Source organism: Pollicipes pollicipes, unplaced genomic scaffold, assembly GCF_011947565.3.
Source record: "Pollicipes pollicipes isolate AB1234 unplaced genomic scaffold, Ppol_2.1 Scaffold_7262;HRSCAF=8765_pilon_pilon_pilon, whole genome shotgun sequence".
In the NCBI taxonomy this organism is placed as follows: domain Eukaryota; kingdom Metazoa; phylum Arthropoda; class Thecostraca; order Pollicipedomorpha; family Pollicipedidae; genus Pollicipes; species Pollicipes pollicipes.
The window spans coordinates 23,851,703-23,868,605 of NW_023597055.1; the positions used below are offsets into that span (position 1 = coordinate 23,851,703).

The 16,903-nt window shown below is 52.6% G+C and overlaps 1 protein-coding gene across 1 annotated transcript in view; it reads right to left on the bottom strand.

Annotated features, from left to right (window-relative positions):
* Window positions 1-3,503: 3,503 nt before the first annotated feature.
* LOC119113600 (XK-related protein 6) overlaps window positions 3,504-16,903 on the bottom strand; it is a 24,279-nt gene continuing 10,879 nt past the window's right edge. The window contains exon 9 of the mRNA XM_037237890.1: window positions 3,504-3,749. Within this exon, the coding sequence (XP_037093785.1) occupies window positions 3,504-3,749 (246 nt within the window). The remainder of the gene's footprint in view (window positions 3,750-16,903) is intronic.

Here is a 16,903-nt window from a genome sequence, read left to right on the forward strand (position 1 = left end):
GCGGGCCCGGCGGGCTGGCGGGAGCGCGCTGGGGTGAATTTCCCGAGGTGCTGGGCTGGGTGGGGTTCCAGAGGTGCTGGGCTGGGTGGGGTTCCAGAGGTGCTGGGCTGGGGTTCCAGAGGTGCTGGGCTGGGTGGGGTTCCAGAGGTGCTGGGCTGGGTGGGGTTCCAGAGGTGCTGGGCTGGGGCGGGGTTCCAGAGGTGCTGGGCTGGGTGGGGTCCCCGAGGTGCTGGGCTGGGTGGGGTTCCAGAGGTGCTGACTGCGTGTTCCGGGGCGGTCGGACGTCTTGCCCGACTAGCGATGAAAAGTCTGCAGGCATGACTGATTCAGCGTGACGAGGGGACTGGGTCAAAGTGCTTTACGATGCACTGAAACCCTGCAGGCATGTCTGGCAGAAAGGACGTAGGCAAACTTTTTCACTGAACGGGATTGGCTTGCAGTGGGTGTAAGGCTCAGAGACGGCAGGAATGGGGGGCTCAGGGAATGTAACACAATCTCCAATTATGCATTCCCTGTTGTTATTTGTTGCAAGTTATTTGTTACTCATTCTTATTATTATATTTACTCATTAGGGTTTGAGTAGCGCAATAGTCATTCATATAAGGCATTTAAGCTTCTTGATCAAAAGATGTGTGTGGGTGCAGCATGAGTGACCTGCGAGAAAGCAAAGAAGCATTGGAACCCCCAGGAGCAGTGGGACGAAATCACGTGGTGTGATTAAAGAGAATGTGTTTCTGTTGTTACCCTGTAGTTCAGGGCTAGCGACTGTATTGTACTGCACTTGTTGGCAGGTGCAGAGCCTAAATGAGCGCTTAGAACAAAACACACAATAACGCAGCTATCGCTTAAATAAATATAAAAATAAATAAATATTTCTTGTCCTCCCACTCCAGCCTTATCCGCCGCAAGGGATCGGAAGCCAAATCTCCGCGGTAAGAAGCGCCAGCCGCGGGCGCGTGCGCTCACCACGTGCCTGCGTTGTGGTAATGACCGTCAGAAAACGCTTCCTCCCCAGATCCAACCAGGGATGTGCAAAGTAAACCAGGTGTATACAAAGCCAGCCGCGGATGCCAGGGCCAACCAGAGATGAACAAAGCCAGCCACGGATGCCAGAACCAAACGAAGACGTACAAAGCAAACCAGGGGATGTGCAGACCAAACCAGGGATGTACAAAGCCAATCAGCGGGTCTGACATACTTGGTCGAAAGGTGCAGGGAGGAAAGTATTCTCTATCAGGAACAAGCAGCTATTACTCAAATGCCCCCATTGGTGGCAAAAGCCTGATTTGAATCTGACGGCCCGGTCATCCAGCCAGGACAGATGTTACGTGAGTAAATATTGACAGTCGTCACTCAGGGTGACGGGATGGGCCGTCGCCGTGGTTGGGGTGACGGTCGTCAGCCCGTCAGGACGTGACAGCTGTCACGTGAGTGGAGCGGACGGCCGTCAGACCGTCAGACCGGCCGTCACAGGAGGGCCCGCACCAGATCCAGCTGACCGAACCCTGAGTTGGCACGCGCCTGGTGCGGTGGCAGCGGGTCTGTTTAATGACATGGTCGTTAGGTATCAAGCGGTTCCAGCAACCTCGTTGTCCAAGGTTTCACGGCAGAGCTCAGTGTTGATGAACTGGCTGCTGATGTTATATCTGAATGATTGCTGTATTCTTTGCAGGAAAAAGCTCACTGTACATAGTTGTGGCAGATGTAAGAGCGCATAAATGCACAAATTTAATACGACTTATTCCACAAATGGCTTTAACTGTGAACTGTGAATGTTCAGGCGAACGCCAAAAAATGCTACTGTTCTGGATAGAAAAGAAACAGTCTATGCCTTTCACCAAAGCTTGCAATATGCAGCGACAACCAGGTACGTGGAAGCAAAAATGCAACGCGTTATCTTCACAGGTGCCTCGATAAAAGCATGAGTTTGAGGTCTTGCTGAAGCTCACGAGACGACCGAGACTCCTACCCGAGAACTTTCCCGTTACCTATACGGGACCGTAGCAGGTCCCAGTATCCGACCGTTTAGTGCCGACGTCGCTGGCGGGAAAGGACGACAGACCTCCAATAGGCCCGCCCAGACTGCCTGAGACGGGCGCACCTGACAACTGGACTGGTTCGAGACCAGTTCACCGATAGGTCTAGACTAGTCCACCAATAGGTCCAGACCAGTTCACCGATAGGTCTAGACCAGCCCACCAATAGGTCTAGACCAGTCCACCAATAGGTCTAGACCAGTCCACCAATAGATCTAGACCAGTCCACTAATAGGTCCTGACCAGTCCACCGATAGGTCTAGACCAGTCCACCGATAGGTCTAGACCAGTTCACCGATAGGTCTAGACTAGTCCACCAATAGGTCTAGACCAGTTCACCGATAGGTCTAGACTAGTCCACCGATAGGTCTAGACCAGTCCACCGATAGGTCTAGACTAGTCCACCGATAGGTCTAGACCAGTTCACCGATAGGTCTAGACCAGTCCACCAATAGGTCTAGACCAGTCCACCAATAGGTCTAGACCAGTCCACCAATAGGTCCAGACCAGTCCACCGATAGGTCTAGACCAGTCCACCGATAGGTCTAGATCAGTACATTGATAGGTCCAGTCCAGCTCAGACCAGTCTACCGAGCGATCCAGACCAGTTCACCGGGCGTTCTAGAGTCGTAAACCGATCGCTGCCTGCTGGAGCCTGGCGTTCTCTCGTCGGGCACGCATCATCCAGCCAGTACTGGTGGGGTTAGTTGTCTGTAGCTGGGGCGGAAACTTGACATCCCATCTGCCCAGACCGTTCGGGAGGTCACGCATCATCACCCCTTCTGCAAGAGCGGCTCTCCGGCAGGGTCGGTCACCCGCCAGAGAGCCGCTCCGGTAGGGGTCGGTTACCAGCCGGAGGGCCGCTCCGGTGGGGGTCGGTTACCAGCCAGAGGGCCGCTCCGGTAGGGGTCGGTCACCAGCCAGAGGGCCGCTCCGGTAGGGGCCGGTTACCAGCCAGAGGGCCGCTCCGGTAGGGGTCGGTCACCAGCCGGAGGGCCGCTCCGGTAGGGGCCGGTTACCAGCCAGAGGGCCGCTCCGGTAGGGGTCGGCTACCAGCCGGAGGGCCGCTCCGGTAGGGGTCGGCTACCAGCCGGAGGGCCGCTCCTGTAGGGGCCGGTTACCGGCCGGAGGGCCGCTCCGGTAGGGGTCGGTCACCAGCCGGTGGGCCGCTCCGGTAGGGGCTGGTTACCAGCCGGAGGGGCGCTCCGGTAGGGGTCGGCTACCAGCCGGAGGGCCGCTCCGGTAGGGGCCGGTCACCAGTCGCAGGATGTAACCCAGCGATGTATGGGCATGGCATCCATCTCATTTTCGCGGGCCTGTTTACTATTTTTACTTTTTCCTCGTTCCTATGTTAACACCCCAGGCATAAACATAGGAACGAAAGGCCTTTCCGTCTCCTGCTCACCGGCAGCACTCGCCAGACCCAGCCACCTCTCACGTGCCCCTCCACCGGCCGAGCCGCGGTACTCACCACGCGAAGAAGCACGGGTCGTCCAGTGTGCAGGTGTTGTCCATGCAAATGCTCTCCTCACAGCAGCCCGGGCACGGCCGGTCCTCGAAGCGGCCACTCATGCGGCCCGCAAAGCGCGCGTCCGGCGTGAACCTATCCACCACGGCACTCCAGTAGTTGTGCGCCAGCCACATCAGGAAGTAGGCGCGGTTCTCGTAGTCGGGTGCGCTCGTGCTGTTGCCCATGCTGACGCCGTTGCCGGGCTGGGCCGGTGACCCGGAGGCAGGCGAGGGGTTCCCGCGCGAGTTCTGTACGTGGGCTTGTGAGGCGGACAGGAAGCTCACGCTCTTTCACTGCTGCTCCCTGTCGCTTGCCACCGTTCCTTGCAGTGTTGGTTGACTGCAGGCTCCGTGCAGCACCTCTGCCCACCGTCCTCCTGGTCTGCTGACGGCGCTCTGATAGTGAGTTTCTCGTCACGTCGTCCAGCGTCTAGCAGTCAGTTGTTTACCGCGCGGTGATGATATTTCGATTGAGCGTTTACAGTCAGCACACACCTGGCACCACTCGGCCGAGGTTTGCCCTCAGCACTGACACTTCACGTCCACTTGCCACCGGCTGTCCGTCGCCGCCACTTCCCGCCCACATCAGCAGCAGCGCCGCCCGCCCAGGCGTCCCCACTCGTCGCTGCCGTGCCCCGACTGCCGCGCGCCGCTCGGCCGGCTGCCCCGGGCGACGTGCTCCGTCCAGTCTCCGCCCGCGCCGGCCCGCCGAGCGAGACTCCGGTGCTAGTGGCCTGCGCCGACCGGCCGGCGTCGGAGTCACTCGGCCAGAACGAAGTGTCTCGCGTCCACAGCTGTGGGGCCTGGGGGCGACGGACAGACTCTGAGCGTCGCCCGCCGACAGCGTGAGCGCGCGGCAGACGGGTGCGACACGGACGAACGTACCGTAGCCAGGTCTGGCTCGGACGAGCGTACTGCAGCCAGGTCTGGCTCGGACGAGCGTACTGCAGCCAGGTCTGGCTCGGACGAACGTAATGCAGCTAGGTCCGACACCGACGAACATAGCGCAGATGGCTTTGACACTGGCAAACGCATCTCTGATAGGTTCATCACGGTGAATGTACGACATATCAGGCTTATCACGGTAAACGAACGACAGATCGGGCTCATCACGGTAAACGAACGACAGATCAGGCTCATCACGGTGAATGTACGACAGATCGGGCTCAATATTGGTTGGCATGCTGCATGCTGGTTTGGAAATGACGAACTGTAATAGACCCGTCAGGTAGCTGTGATAATGCGTCAAATGGCGGGATGTTATTACAGTGGAGTGGACAATGTCTTAGCTAACTTAGAGAACCGTAATATGATTCAAGTCCCGATTTGACTGGTCCGTAAGTTCCTCGTTCCTCGGATATATGCGATCGGCTTGGTCTAGACATCAGTTCTTCCATGAAGCCATGAATCTAAGGACATAATCTGAGTAATGCCCGCGGGGCATCGCAAAGGACGGTCATGTGACAATTAGCAGGTGCTTTGCATAGCTAGTTAGCGGTGTTCATTCCGTGGCTTTATCGGGTTGAAATGCGGACATGTGGCTCTATTGTTTTCTGGGCAAACGGCGAATATCGAATGGTATGGCATGCATCATTTATCTACATGTTATTTGAAGACACCATGCAAAAGGACTAGCAAACACCGTTATTATTGAAGCAAACACCACATTTTCGTGGCGTCTCTCTGCATCAGATGAACCTGTATCCCGTGAAACGGTCTTGGCCTTCACCATAGAGGCAGACATAATGAGTGCGTGTGAAGAAGAGAGAGAGGAAAGAGAGAGAGAGAGAGAGAGAGAGAGAGAGAGAGAGAGAAGAGGAGAGGGAGAGAGAGAGAGAGAGAGAGAGAGGAGAGAGAGAGGAGAGAGAGAGAGAGAGAGAGAGAGAGAGAGGAGAGAGAGGAGAGAGGAGAGAAGAGAGAGATAGAGAGAGAGAGAGGAGAGAGAGAGAGAGAGAGAGAGAGAGAGAGAGAGAGAGAGAGAGGAGAGAGAGAGAGAGAGAGAGAGATAGAGAGGAGAGAGAGAGAGAGAGAGAGAGAGAGAGAGAGAAGAGAGAGGAGAGAAGAGAGAGAGAGAGAGAGACAGAGAGAGAGATAGGTCAGAGATATTGTGGGAAAGGAGCGATGTGAAGGGATAGAGACGCATTCAGACGAAGGAGAGAGAGGGGACCCGGCTGCAAGAGACATGACGTGATTACTGTTCGTGGGAAAGAGAATTACAGGACCTGCGGAAGGTAAACAGAGCCGCGCCAGATGGCCAGCGTGTGCCTTCTCAGCTGGCTGCGAGCACCCGCTGGTCAGGCCAGGGCCTTAACTGGCTCGGCCGGAGGCTCCTTTGTCCCGGCCGGGGCCTCAGCTGTCTCGGCCGGGGCCTCAGCTGTCTCGGCCGGGGCCTCAGCTGTCTCGGCCGGGGCCTCAGCTGGCCCGGCCGGGGCCTCAGCTGGCCCGGCCGGAGCCTCAGCTGGCCCGGCAGGGGCCTCAGCCGGCCCGGCCGGGGCCTCGGCTGGCCCGGCCGGGGCCTCAGCTGGCCCGGCAGGGGCCTCAGCCGGCCCGGCCGGGGCCTCAGCTGGCCCAGCCGGCCCGGCCGGGGCCTCAGCTGGCCCGGCCGGAGCCTCAGCTGGCCCGGCATGGGCCTCAGCTGGCCCGGCCGGGGCCTCAGCTGGCCCGGCAGGGGCCTCAGCCGGCCCGGCCGGAGCCTCAGCTGTCTCGGCCGCAGCGCACCGGTCGCCGGCCCCAGCTGACCCCGGCCGCCGTCCCGCTGGCCGCTGCATCCCAGTAGCCCAGATGCAGTTAGTGGCGGCGACGTATTGCCGCGCGCCGTTAGGTGGCGCGGCGGCGGGCGGGGCTCGGTCACTCTCATGGGCCGGCCGGCCGCTCCCACGGAAGCCTCGTGCCTCCCACGGGCCCGACGGCTCGTGCATGCACGTGCCTGGCTCGTTTGGACGGTGGGAAGAGCCGCCGGTCACTGCCGGTGAAACGGTGGACTGGCGAGGCAGTGGACAGTCACATGCGGTGGTGGGTCGGTTTGGATGGGGATTAGCTGCAACAGCTGGTTGCCTGGTGCAGGTGGTTTCAGCAAAAACGAAGCTACTTGCGTTCAATAGGACATTTTGAGTAGGATATGTGCTATATGCTGAGTGTACCATATCCGTGGTGGTAGCTTGTTGCAGTTGACTATGTGTCAGGCAGGTCAGAGGTTTGAGTCGGGGGAAGGGACCAGGGTCACAGGCTCCCACCAGAGCACTGCGCAAATATTTCGCGTCAAGAACGTGACGATCGGCGTAATGGACACTCCAATGTACAGGTCATATGATATGTCATCAATACATAGCCTTACGAGTTAACTTATGTTTGCGTTGGTTTGAATTTCTGACTACGAGGAAGCACGCTGAGTGGTGGGCGCATGATGCGGTCAAACATCACGGCGTCGCCACAAACGCCATGCAAACACAAACCCGTTGTGCAGAGCCTGCGAAAGTGCACCCGTTCGTGTTTACAAAGCGATCTGTCTGACGGTGCGACGCACTGCGGTAAATGGCCAACGTTTAGCGGCTGTATCTATCATTATCTCAGCGGGTCCGCTGCATTTCATAGCAGCTGTTGCCACCGTCCACCGTTCAGAGCAGCATGTGGGACCATTGTGTGGGCTGAGGCAAACCTTAAAGCGCAAAGAGCCGCGCATCGAGTTAGCCGTTGTGTGACTGGGGTGGATGATCTTGCCATACACCTTAAGAGCGGCTCCAGAAATTGAGCCGGGCTGAAAGGTAAGGGCCATAGGACGGATGTATTTATGGACTACCATCTACATGAAACTTAAGAGGACGTCACGATCGAGCACGTACATTGCAATGTATTAACAACATGCGAGGACCGCCCATTCCTCACTATATCAAGCTTAAGACAGGCCGATCATGCACTGGACGAAATCGAAGGTACAATCCGACACGAGAAGGCCCACCTTGCCATTACGACAGTTGGGGCGGGCAGAAATCTAAAAGAAAATGGTGTGAGCTGTGACAAATGAAAACTGGCGTGTGAATCTTGATCTAACGAACCGCTTCCCGTGACGAACAGAGTGCCGGACATTCTGTGAGCCAACAAAACCGCGGAGCCGCGGCGTCATCTCGCTAAAGGGAATGTCCAGCACCCAAGGATATCTAAGCGAGAGTCAGATGTGATGAAAAGGCTCACTTATTACTCTAAGTATACCTGCAAGTGAAAAAGACTGCTGTAGACAGCACAATTTCGCTATTTAGTAACTGTGTTTCTCAGTATGTCATGGTTTGATTGCGTCATCGCTACTTGCACAACATTAAGACTCAATTGACGGCCGTTATATCTGGATATTGTGCTCACGAACACCGGATATGAACGACTCGTCAACTTCTTATTTATTGGCCTTAATAACAGCATGGAGAAAGGAATGGCAGGATTTGAATCACCTGTGGGTACCTGGGTGGCCTTGAAATACGCTCTTTGAAATAGACTGCACATCTTTGCGGGCGCATAGCTCAGAAATTAGAAGGGTTCGGGTCTCAAGAAGGGCAGGGTTGTGAACTGCACTGAAGGCTCTATTAGATAGCCATGCCAGTTCAAAACCCCATGTAAATGAGGAGCACTGCCTCTAAGCTTCGCCATTTGGCACGCACCAAGATACTCCGCACTCGTAACACTATCACAGTGAACATAATTCAGGCAATGAACAGTCGTAGAACATAATTCAGGCAATGGGGTAGCATCTCGTAATAAAAAGGCTCTATTAGATAGCTGTGCCAGTTCAAAACCCCACGCAAATGAGGAGCACTGCCTCTAAGCTTCACCATTTGACATGCACCAAGACGCTCCGCACTACAATAAGATCATAGAGCCCCTGGTTCTCAGCTTTGGCGGATGTTTTCGGTCTCATGGAAGCATTTGAGTACTGGGCCAGCCACCTGCATGCAATCAGTGTCCTGAGCACTGTATGTTTCAGTTGCAGGGAGATGCTGTACAAGCGTAACCGCTCGCTGATTGGACCGTAGCATGATCAGGCCGAGGTTAATAAACATTGGCTGAACGAGGTCACAGTAGAAATTGTATGCGTCTGCGTACTGCAGACGGCGGAAGCCAAAACTGATGGCAGGCCAGACGGAGCCAAATGCAATGACTGTAGGCAAGGTCGGTATCTACATGTCAGTGAGGTTACGTCGCCAGCGCGCCCTTAGGTATTAACGATAACTTAGTGTCGTTTTAAAATGGCAGGATTTTTTACTTCTCCTACCAAAAAACGGGCATGAAAATTTATAGCCGCAGAAGTCAGTTGAGTTTCTGTGGTACGGTTGTTTCTGTGGTATGGGACGACTGAAATAAGTGGGCTCGTAACTTTGCTGGGTTCGAAGGAGGGAGCACATTGTAGTCTTGCATCAGTCTCTTCTACACAACTCCCATGGCACCATATCGAACGTCAAAAACATGAAAGAATCTCCAACTTCTTCAGATATATGTCATAACGCGACCCCTCTAACTAATTGCACCGCCAGTGGCATTATGCTTTAATTCAAAGAAGCGAAGGAACTCCACTCCCTCTAAATATTACGAACAGCCAATACCGCAAATGCTATGGACACTTTGTCGCAACCCAACTGCAAGGCACAAACTGCAGCTGGGAGGAAACATGTTCGCAGGCAATGAGGGCACCTTCCGGACAGCCCAGAACACCACTAAAACCAAACTCGGGAGTCAGCGGTACTTTCAAAGCTCAAGCAGGCCACGTCGCTTACCCTGCAGCGGGGCGCGCGCCGGAGTCGGCGTGAGCCGAACCGCTCGGCTGGCGCGTGGCCACGGACGCTGGGGCCAGCAGATCAGCGGCGCTCTCCACGTCTGGCGGCGGTGGCCAGAGCGGCGGACTGAGCCGCCGCCGCCGCCGCCGCCGCCGCCGCCGCCCGGCTCGGCCGTCCGTTACGCGGCTCCGGGCCGGCTACTCAGCGCGCTTCAGCCACCCCTCCGGCAGCTGCGGCTCTCTGTCACCGCACGCGACAGGCATCAACTGTCACCAGCCGCCACGGGCGTGGTGAGATGGTTTGACGCTGAGTGTCGCTGGGATGGAGATGCCTCGGTGCCGCGGCCGCCGCGGGCGTGGTGAGATGGTCTGGCGCTGAGTGTCGCTGGGATGGAGATGCCTCGGTGCAGCGGCCGCCACGGGCGTGGTGAGATGGTTTGGCGCTGAGTGCCGCTGGGATGGAGATGCCTCGGTGCCGCGGCCGCCACGGGCGTGGTGAGATTGTCTAGCGCTGAGTGTCGCTGGGATGGAGATGCCTCGGTGCAGCGGCCGCCACGGGCGTGGTGAGATGGTTTGGCGCTGAGTGCCGCTGGGATGGAGATGTTTCGGTGCAGCGGCCGCCACAGGCGTGGTGAGATGGCCTGGCGCTGAGTGTCGCTGGGATGGAGATGCCTCGGTGCCGCGGCCGCCACGGGCGTGGTGAGATTGTCTGGCGCTGAATGCCTCTGGGATGGAGATGTCTCGGTGCCGCGGCCGCCACGGGCGTGGTGAGATGGCCTGGCGCTGAGTGTCGCTGGGATGGAGATGCCTCGGTGCCGCGGCCGCCGTCAGATCAGTGATGCACATGCACATGTTGGCATAGCATTGAGTTGCTGCTGCAGTGATGAGGACATCCTCATCGCTCAGGTCTGTTGTGTTTGTGTTGTAGTATTTTCATTAAAGCCGCTTGTCGTCTCTTCTGCCTTATTTAGCTGCGTACCTCATGTGAATTGATGAATAGCGCTTTTGATGACCGGGTACTACCATTTATATCAAATAGCACTGATCACTGGTATCTGGATGTTTATTGGCACTGTTTTTCAAACTATATATGTAGAATATCTACATGCACAAAAGGCGTCGCAAGTGACAGAAGACTTGATGGTCAATATATTTTTCCCGAAACTCTCGGCCTTACGAACACACTTTCTTTATATGGCTCAATGGCATGTATTAAATCTCAAAATGTTTGCAATGTTTCGTCCAACGCGGAACATCACCACGCAATTGCAGGTAAGTAACACGTTCGAATACTAATCTATAATTGCGTGATCGAGCAAATTCTCAGTAAAACCACAATAAGACATAAATTGGGTGCGGTTTGGTTGCAGGCAAAATTCGCGTTGAACTCATCACGGTGATTCGGACAACGTCAAGGCTAAAGAAACAATAAGGTGGAACGCTCGCTAATGCTAACGCGCATGCTAATGCGCATACTATGTGCACTCGATGCTTTGCAAGAGCACTTTTTGTCGGCGATGTAACTCGCTCGTCGGCTGGCATGACCTGTTTTGTTTAAATTGCGCCTTAAATGCCGGTTGCTGACGGCCGACGGCGTACCCGTGTCGTGATGTCCACAAGACCGGAGACGGGACAAATACTGATCAAAGGAACATCGCGACTGTATGCACTCGATGTCATGTAATAAACACTATCAGAAACCGGCAGTGAAATCCACTCATATTGGATTGCAATGTAAATTATTTCATGGCTGGAGAGGCCTTTTTATTCTTATCATCCCTTGTTTGCGTACAGGTGTAAATGCCCGCGGTGGGAGGTCAAACCGTGACATGATGGCCATAAGATGGCAGCCTTGGCAAAACACTTATAATCGCGCGTACCGAATATGGCTCTCTGCACTCGATACAGCTCGTATTTGTCTATCAGTTAACGCTGCAATACAATTGTGGATTTCTTGTCTTTACTGTCTTCTGTCGACCGGACGGCAGCCTCTTACTCGATGACGGCGGGCCACGGCACCGACCATTTGCAAAGTGACGGCGTCCAATTCGCAATACTTTTACACGCGCACTATCGGCAGGGAAGTAAGTCACTCGCCCGCCAATATGACCTTTGTAGTTCAATTACTCGCTGATGGTAAATCTAACAGCCGCCGCCGTGCCCTTGACGTGATGACCAGAACACGGCTGCCAGAGAACAATGCGCACAATCACGCACGAAGAGTGTGACTGAATGCATTCAGACGCGTTGGCATAACGCTATCAGGTACCAGCACAGCACATTTCCCGATTATGGGATATATTTCCTCAGGTCGACGCCTAACAGCGTCTCACTTAATGTTGGCGGACGACCCACACCGCAGACTTGAAAAGCTACGTTTCCATACTTAAAGTACTTTAAGACTTGCTGGCGGGAGGGGGATAGTGACGACGTTCATATACGACGTCTTTGTGAAAGCAATCTTGGCTTGCAACATAAATTGCTCATTAACCAAAAGGACCTTTTCTGGTTTAGATCATTTTTCCCGGGCGGCTTGCGGCCGGCCCGCCCGTAGCGTGATGCACAGACTACGTCGGCAAGGGAAACATCTTCATACAATATCGGAGAAAAGTTTGGCTGAGTACATTCTGTAGCGCTGGTATAGGACTTTGGAATGACGAGGATATACAAATAGAATACAGGGCGCTCGTTTAGGTACCCACCAGTACAACACATTTTTCCATTTTCTGGCTCTTCATTTTATTCGGTTATAACACCGATAGTGTTTCAATCACAGCTGTAGCGCAGGCGGAAAAGACGTTAAAAGCAAAGTTATGGTGTCAAATAAAACCTAGTTTTAGTCGCGTTCTGTGCGACCGTGCACTCACAATGATATTGAAGGAGCCCTGCGGGCCGGCAATATCAATCACTCATTGACACTCAGTGTCTTTATTATTCATGCCATCCCTCCTCACCTCACTGCTACCCGCGACCGGCCTGCCCGTAGCCTGATGAGCAGAATGTGGCGGCCCGAAATGAAATATTATTATTCACAAGCGAAAAGCGCAACTGTGCGCCTTTGATAGTGTTGGAATAGCGTTATCAGCTGCAGGTGTAGTATACTTGCCAGATGAAGTAACTTATCTTATGGACGTGGCCCAAGATACCATCTTAATCAATGATTGAAGGCTTATGGCAAAATCGCTCTTTGATGGCCCATTGCTGACAGTAAATGACGTGCCCCTGGCGTGATGGCCGAAATACCGCAGTCCTGGAAAATTAATTATACTGGATGCATTTGCTAGATCCATTTACTGAATACATTATACTGAATGTTGCGAATAAAGCAACATTGTGCATTCGGTAGTGGTGGTATGGGGCCATCAGGTGCATGTACAACCCCCCTGTCCGATTAAGGGATCCATTTCATTCCGTCAATCCCAGAATGCCTCTCAGGCATTGCTGGCAGTAAGATAGAAGCTGCGGTTAACAGAGTTGGGGCGTTAAATCAAAGTACTTTAGGTGTGTGCGCTGGGTGTGAGCATACCCACAAAACATGATTGCTGGTGCACTTTCAAACAGAAATATAAATCGCACTCAGAATGGCATGGCCTTCTTTACAAAAAAAGAACACCTTGACGGCGCACTATCAACTGCGCCCAGTTCTCTCGTAGCGCGAAGACTATACTGCGGCTGGCCGAGACAGCCACTCAGAAATGCGAGCGAAGAAAAGCTGCTTAGCTGCAATCGATACCGCTCCTATTGGGCACTCAGTATCCGTCAGTACAACCTGCTAGTATCCGCAAGTACCAGCCAATGCAACACATTTGTCGGCTGAGCTAGCGATTCGCCAGAATAGGCTTCTGATTTAAAATCCATTAGCTTCTGCCCAGCTGACACAAACATGTGCACGCGATATCTTTGTGGAAACACTATTGGCCGGCAAGACAAATTTGGATGATAATATAGAGCACTCATGGTCCGACATGTTGCGTTTATTTAAATCCCCTTTTGACGGATATGGACATACGGATACATAGATAAACGGATAAATAGATATACGGATATTTAGACCACGCCTTAACTGATCAGCCACCATGCCCAACTGGGACCCACGTGGATCCGAGGTAGGCAGTCATATGGAGCCAGTCAGCGCTCCCAATGTCGGTTCCATGTGGGGATGTCATGGGCAACCAACTGAGTCCCACATGGGCAGTAGGGTGTGCCATCGAGAGGGTGAATCTCTTCGAATCAGCTGAGACAAAATTTGTGCTTGGCACACGGATTAATGACAAAACTTTCAAGTCTGTCGTACCGCACCAATGTGATATTCGTGGCTCGAGAGCAGTCTTTCTTTGATAGGCCAAGAAAACCGTATTTGATACTAGCGCCACCTATTTTACCCACTGGGATCATCCTCCAACACGCCTTAAAGCTGTCATTTTCTACAATACTTGTACTTGGTGGATTAAGTATGAAATATATATCATGAAGAGCACCAGCAAAGCATTGCCAGACAGCTTTTAAGCGGACTTTTTAGTAAAAAACATTAATTCTTGGTAAAAGCCGAAGCTGTGGAGTTATGAGAATGCCCCAGCAGACCGAGTTAGGTTCAAGTTTGTTATTGCTAACATATCATTGTGATGCTGATTCGCAATTTATGTGCTTTGTGCATGGGAGATATGGGTTTATTTGTTTAGTTTTGCTGGTACTGACGCATTTCTTTCGAACAATTACTTGCGTAAGCATGCCGAAGGCTACACGGCCGCGCAGAAAACATTTTGTGATAGGCCACCCGGCTCCACTGTCCCACCACCAATCGCCGACTATGGGAAAGCCTTGAGCCACATCAGGCGGCTGAGCGAATCGAAGAAGAATCACATTAATACCCTCTTCAAGACCGCGACGGTAGAAATCAGGGAACTGTGGACCTACGAAGCGATCTCTGTTCATGATCTAAAAAATACGTGACAAAATTGGTCGAGAGGGATTGATATCATCCCAACAGAGCTATCAGCTACAAATCAACCAAAGAAAGAGAGTGGCACAGCAACACCGCCATAACGAAATTCAACAAGCTTCTTGATGTCACGAAATGCAAGTGCAAGTTTCAGTGCAGATTTCCATGCCCAGTTGCCTGCACATGTATCAGGAGGAGGTTGCCATGAACGATCAGTGCGAAGAAATTAAAAGAAATGTTAACCTGAGGAGCATTCGAGCACGCACTTTCGCGAGCGAGCGATTGTGTACTGCTGCCTTTTATGCGAGCTTGTACGCATGTAAAACATTTTTACTACCAAACCTGTTTTCTCGATGAACAGTTTCTCCATGCATATTGTAGTCCTACCACGATCATGTTTGATGATCTTTTGACGTCACGAACGTGATCTGAAGTGCTTTATCGGCGCTAACAGTCGGCATACTAACATAATGGTATGGCGAAACGTTTGTCACACGTACTTTGTCTATACTACGCACTTTCTCCACAGCCTGAGCCGACCCCTGATCATGCCCGATGGTTTTAGGGCAAAAGTGCGTGTAAAAAGTACGTATGCATTAATACCAATGCAAAAGTTCACAAGGGCAACGCACTTAGGGTATTAATGTTTGTATGGCAGAAGTGCGTGCGCAAAATGTCGTAGCAATGTTTGCATGACATAAAGCACGTGAAAAAACGTTAATGTAAGTGTCGTCAGGATAAGGATCGTTTGCACAAAGCTCGTGTGCATACAGTACGTACGCAGTTTCTCGCAGAAATAAGTTACAATGGGATGAAACTGAAGCAAATGCTAAGTATTTGAAGCGGATAGATCTAAAAGAAACTACTAAGTGTTCGAAGCGGATAAAGTTGGTTTGGCAGATGCACGTACGCAAAAGCTGATCAGCTGCAAAGGCTACGATCGGGCGGTCCCAAGTGTATCCCATTTTCCGAGAATGATCAACGTTAAGCATATGGCGATGCATGGAGAAACATTAACTGTGCGATGGTGACGAAGCATCTATGGGACTGGTCTATGGGACAGCTGACCCACCAACACACCAAATTATGCAACCGGCAGCTCTTCAATTTCGCCGAAATTATGTTTCAGGGGGTGATCTAAGGTATAAAGTTCCACTGAGTAACTTCCAGGTATATCCGGCGTACGGTTGAAAACATGACGCTGGTCGGGCATTGTTTGGTCGGGTGCAAACAGTGGTCTTAATATAAGAAGGTACACCAAAACGGATTCAAGCTGGTGCATATTCTCTTTGAAATCCGATTTGTTTTATGGTAGCAATGTACACCGAATGTCACTGGCCCGTCTGCCTGTCGTGTTCAAAAGCGAGCTGACCCGTCGCGTCCGTTAGCTGGCGTCAGCTGTGTGCCCAACGGCGTCAGGTGAAGTTGTCGACAAGACGTGGCCAGATTGAGGGGTAAGTGAGGAAAGTACCAGAACTCGACGGTGATCTGTAGTGGACATGTTTTTTTTTTGTAAACCTCTGGCTCCCTTTATCCGGGGTCATCGTGCAATAACCCCAATTGATTTGGATTCATTATCTGGTCGTCTCAGTGCCCAAGATTCAGGTCAGGAACGTAAGGTTAGTCATAATACCTGACCTGAACTAAACAATGGTAACCGTTCATCGTCACTCCATATCCTTTCCCCGCGACGGGAGGGGGGGAGGGGGGGGGGGGGTGACACCCGCCATGACCATACATCCGGCACCTCCGCCATGGTTAATATCTGTCTTTTAACGTTCAGAACACGTATGCATACGAAGATTTGCGTGCATGCTATTGTCAAAAACACATACCTGACGAATATTACGTAAGAACTTGTGTGCGCCATAAGTTATGGAATATCAACATTTGCTTACTTGATTATGTGAAATGAAATGTTGGCTGAACGAATATTATCGGACCAAGATTTGGGTACAGCAAATTGCGTACGAACCTCCATACGAACCGACTATCTATGCAAAATTTTGCGCTCACGAACATTTGCATTAGAAACTGCTGCTGACGACCATTTTATCATATCACCTTTTCCATAATTGCTGTTGTCATTATTTTGCATTGACTTACCCTTACGAACTATACATCCTACGTGCTTTATTCTGACGAACATTAGACATACGTTCTTATCTTACGAGCCACTGTCATACTTGATTCTGTGTGTGCTCCTGTCCGCAAGCTTTGCCCGATGCATCTTATCACAGCGGCGCTAGGTGTCGCACATGTCGCTGCCAGAGGGAGCTGGCAACGCAGGACTTGCTGTTCCGTTTGTAGCTTAAAACCGATGTCATAGTCGTGCAGAACACGGAGGTCTGGGCTAGAGTTCTTCGCGCATTAGGTTGTGACGCTCCAGCTAATTTCGCTGGTCGGTATCATTTGGAAGGAAGTCGAAAGGCCAATCTACTTTTGAGACATGTATCACTTCAAAACGAGCAAAACCTGAAAGAGGCGTTCTGCTGGATAACAGAAAGCGACCAGCGGCTTCGAACCACGACCTTTGTGAATTATGCTTCAGTACCCTTTGCAGTTCGCAGTCTAGTAGTCTCCGGCTGATATGGGGGGGGGGGGGGGGACTGCTGTTGCTGGTCTGCGACGCCGGCTGCCGCTGTGAGCTCTTAATGGGGCGCT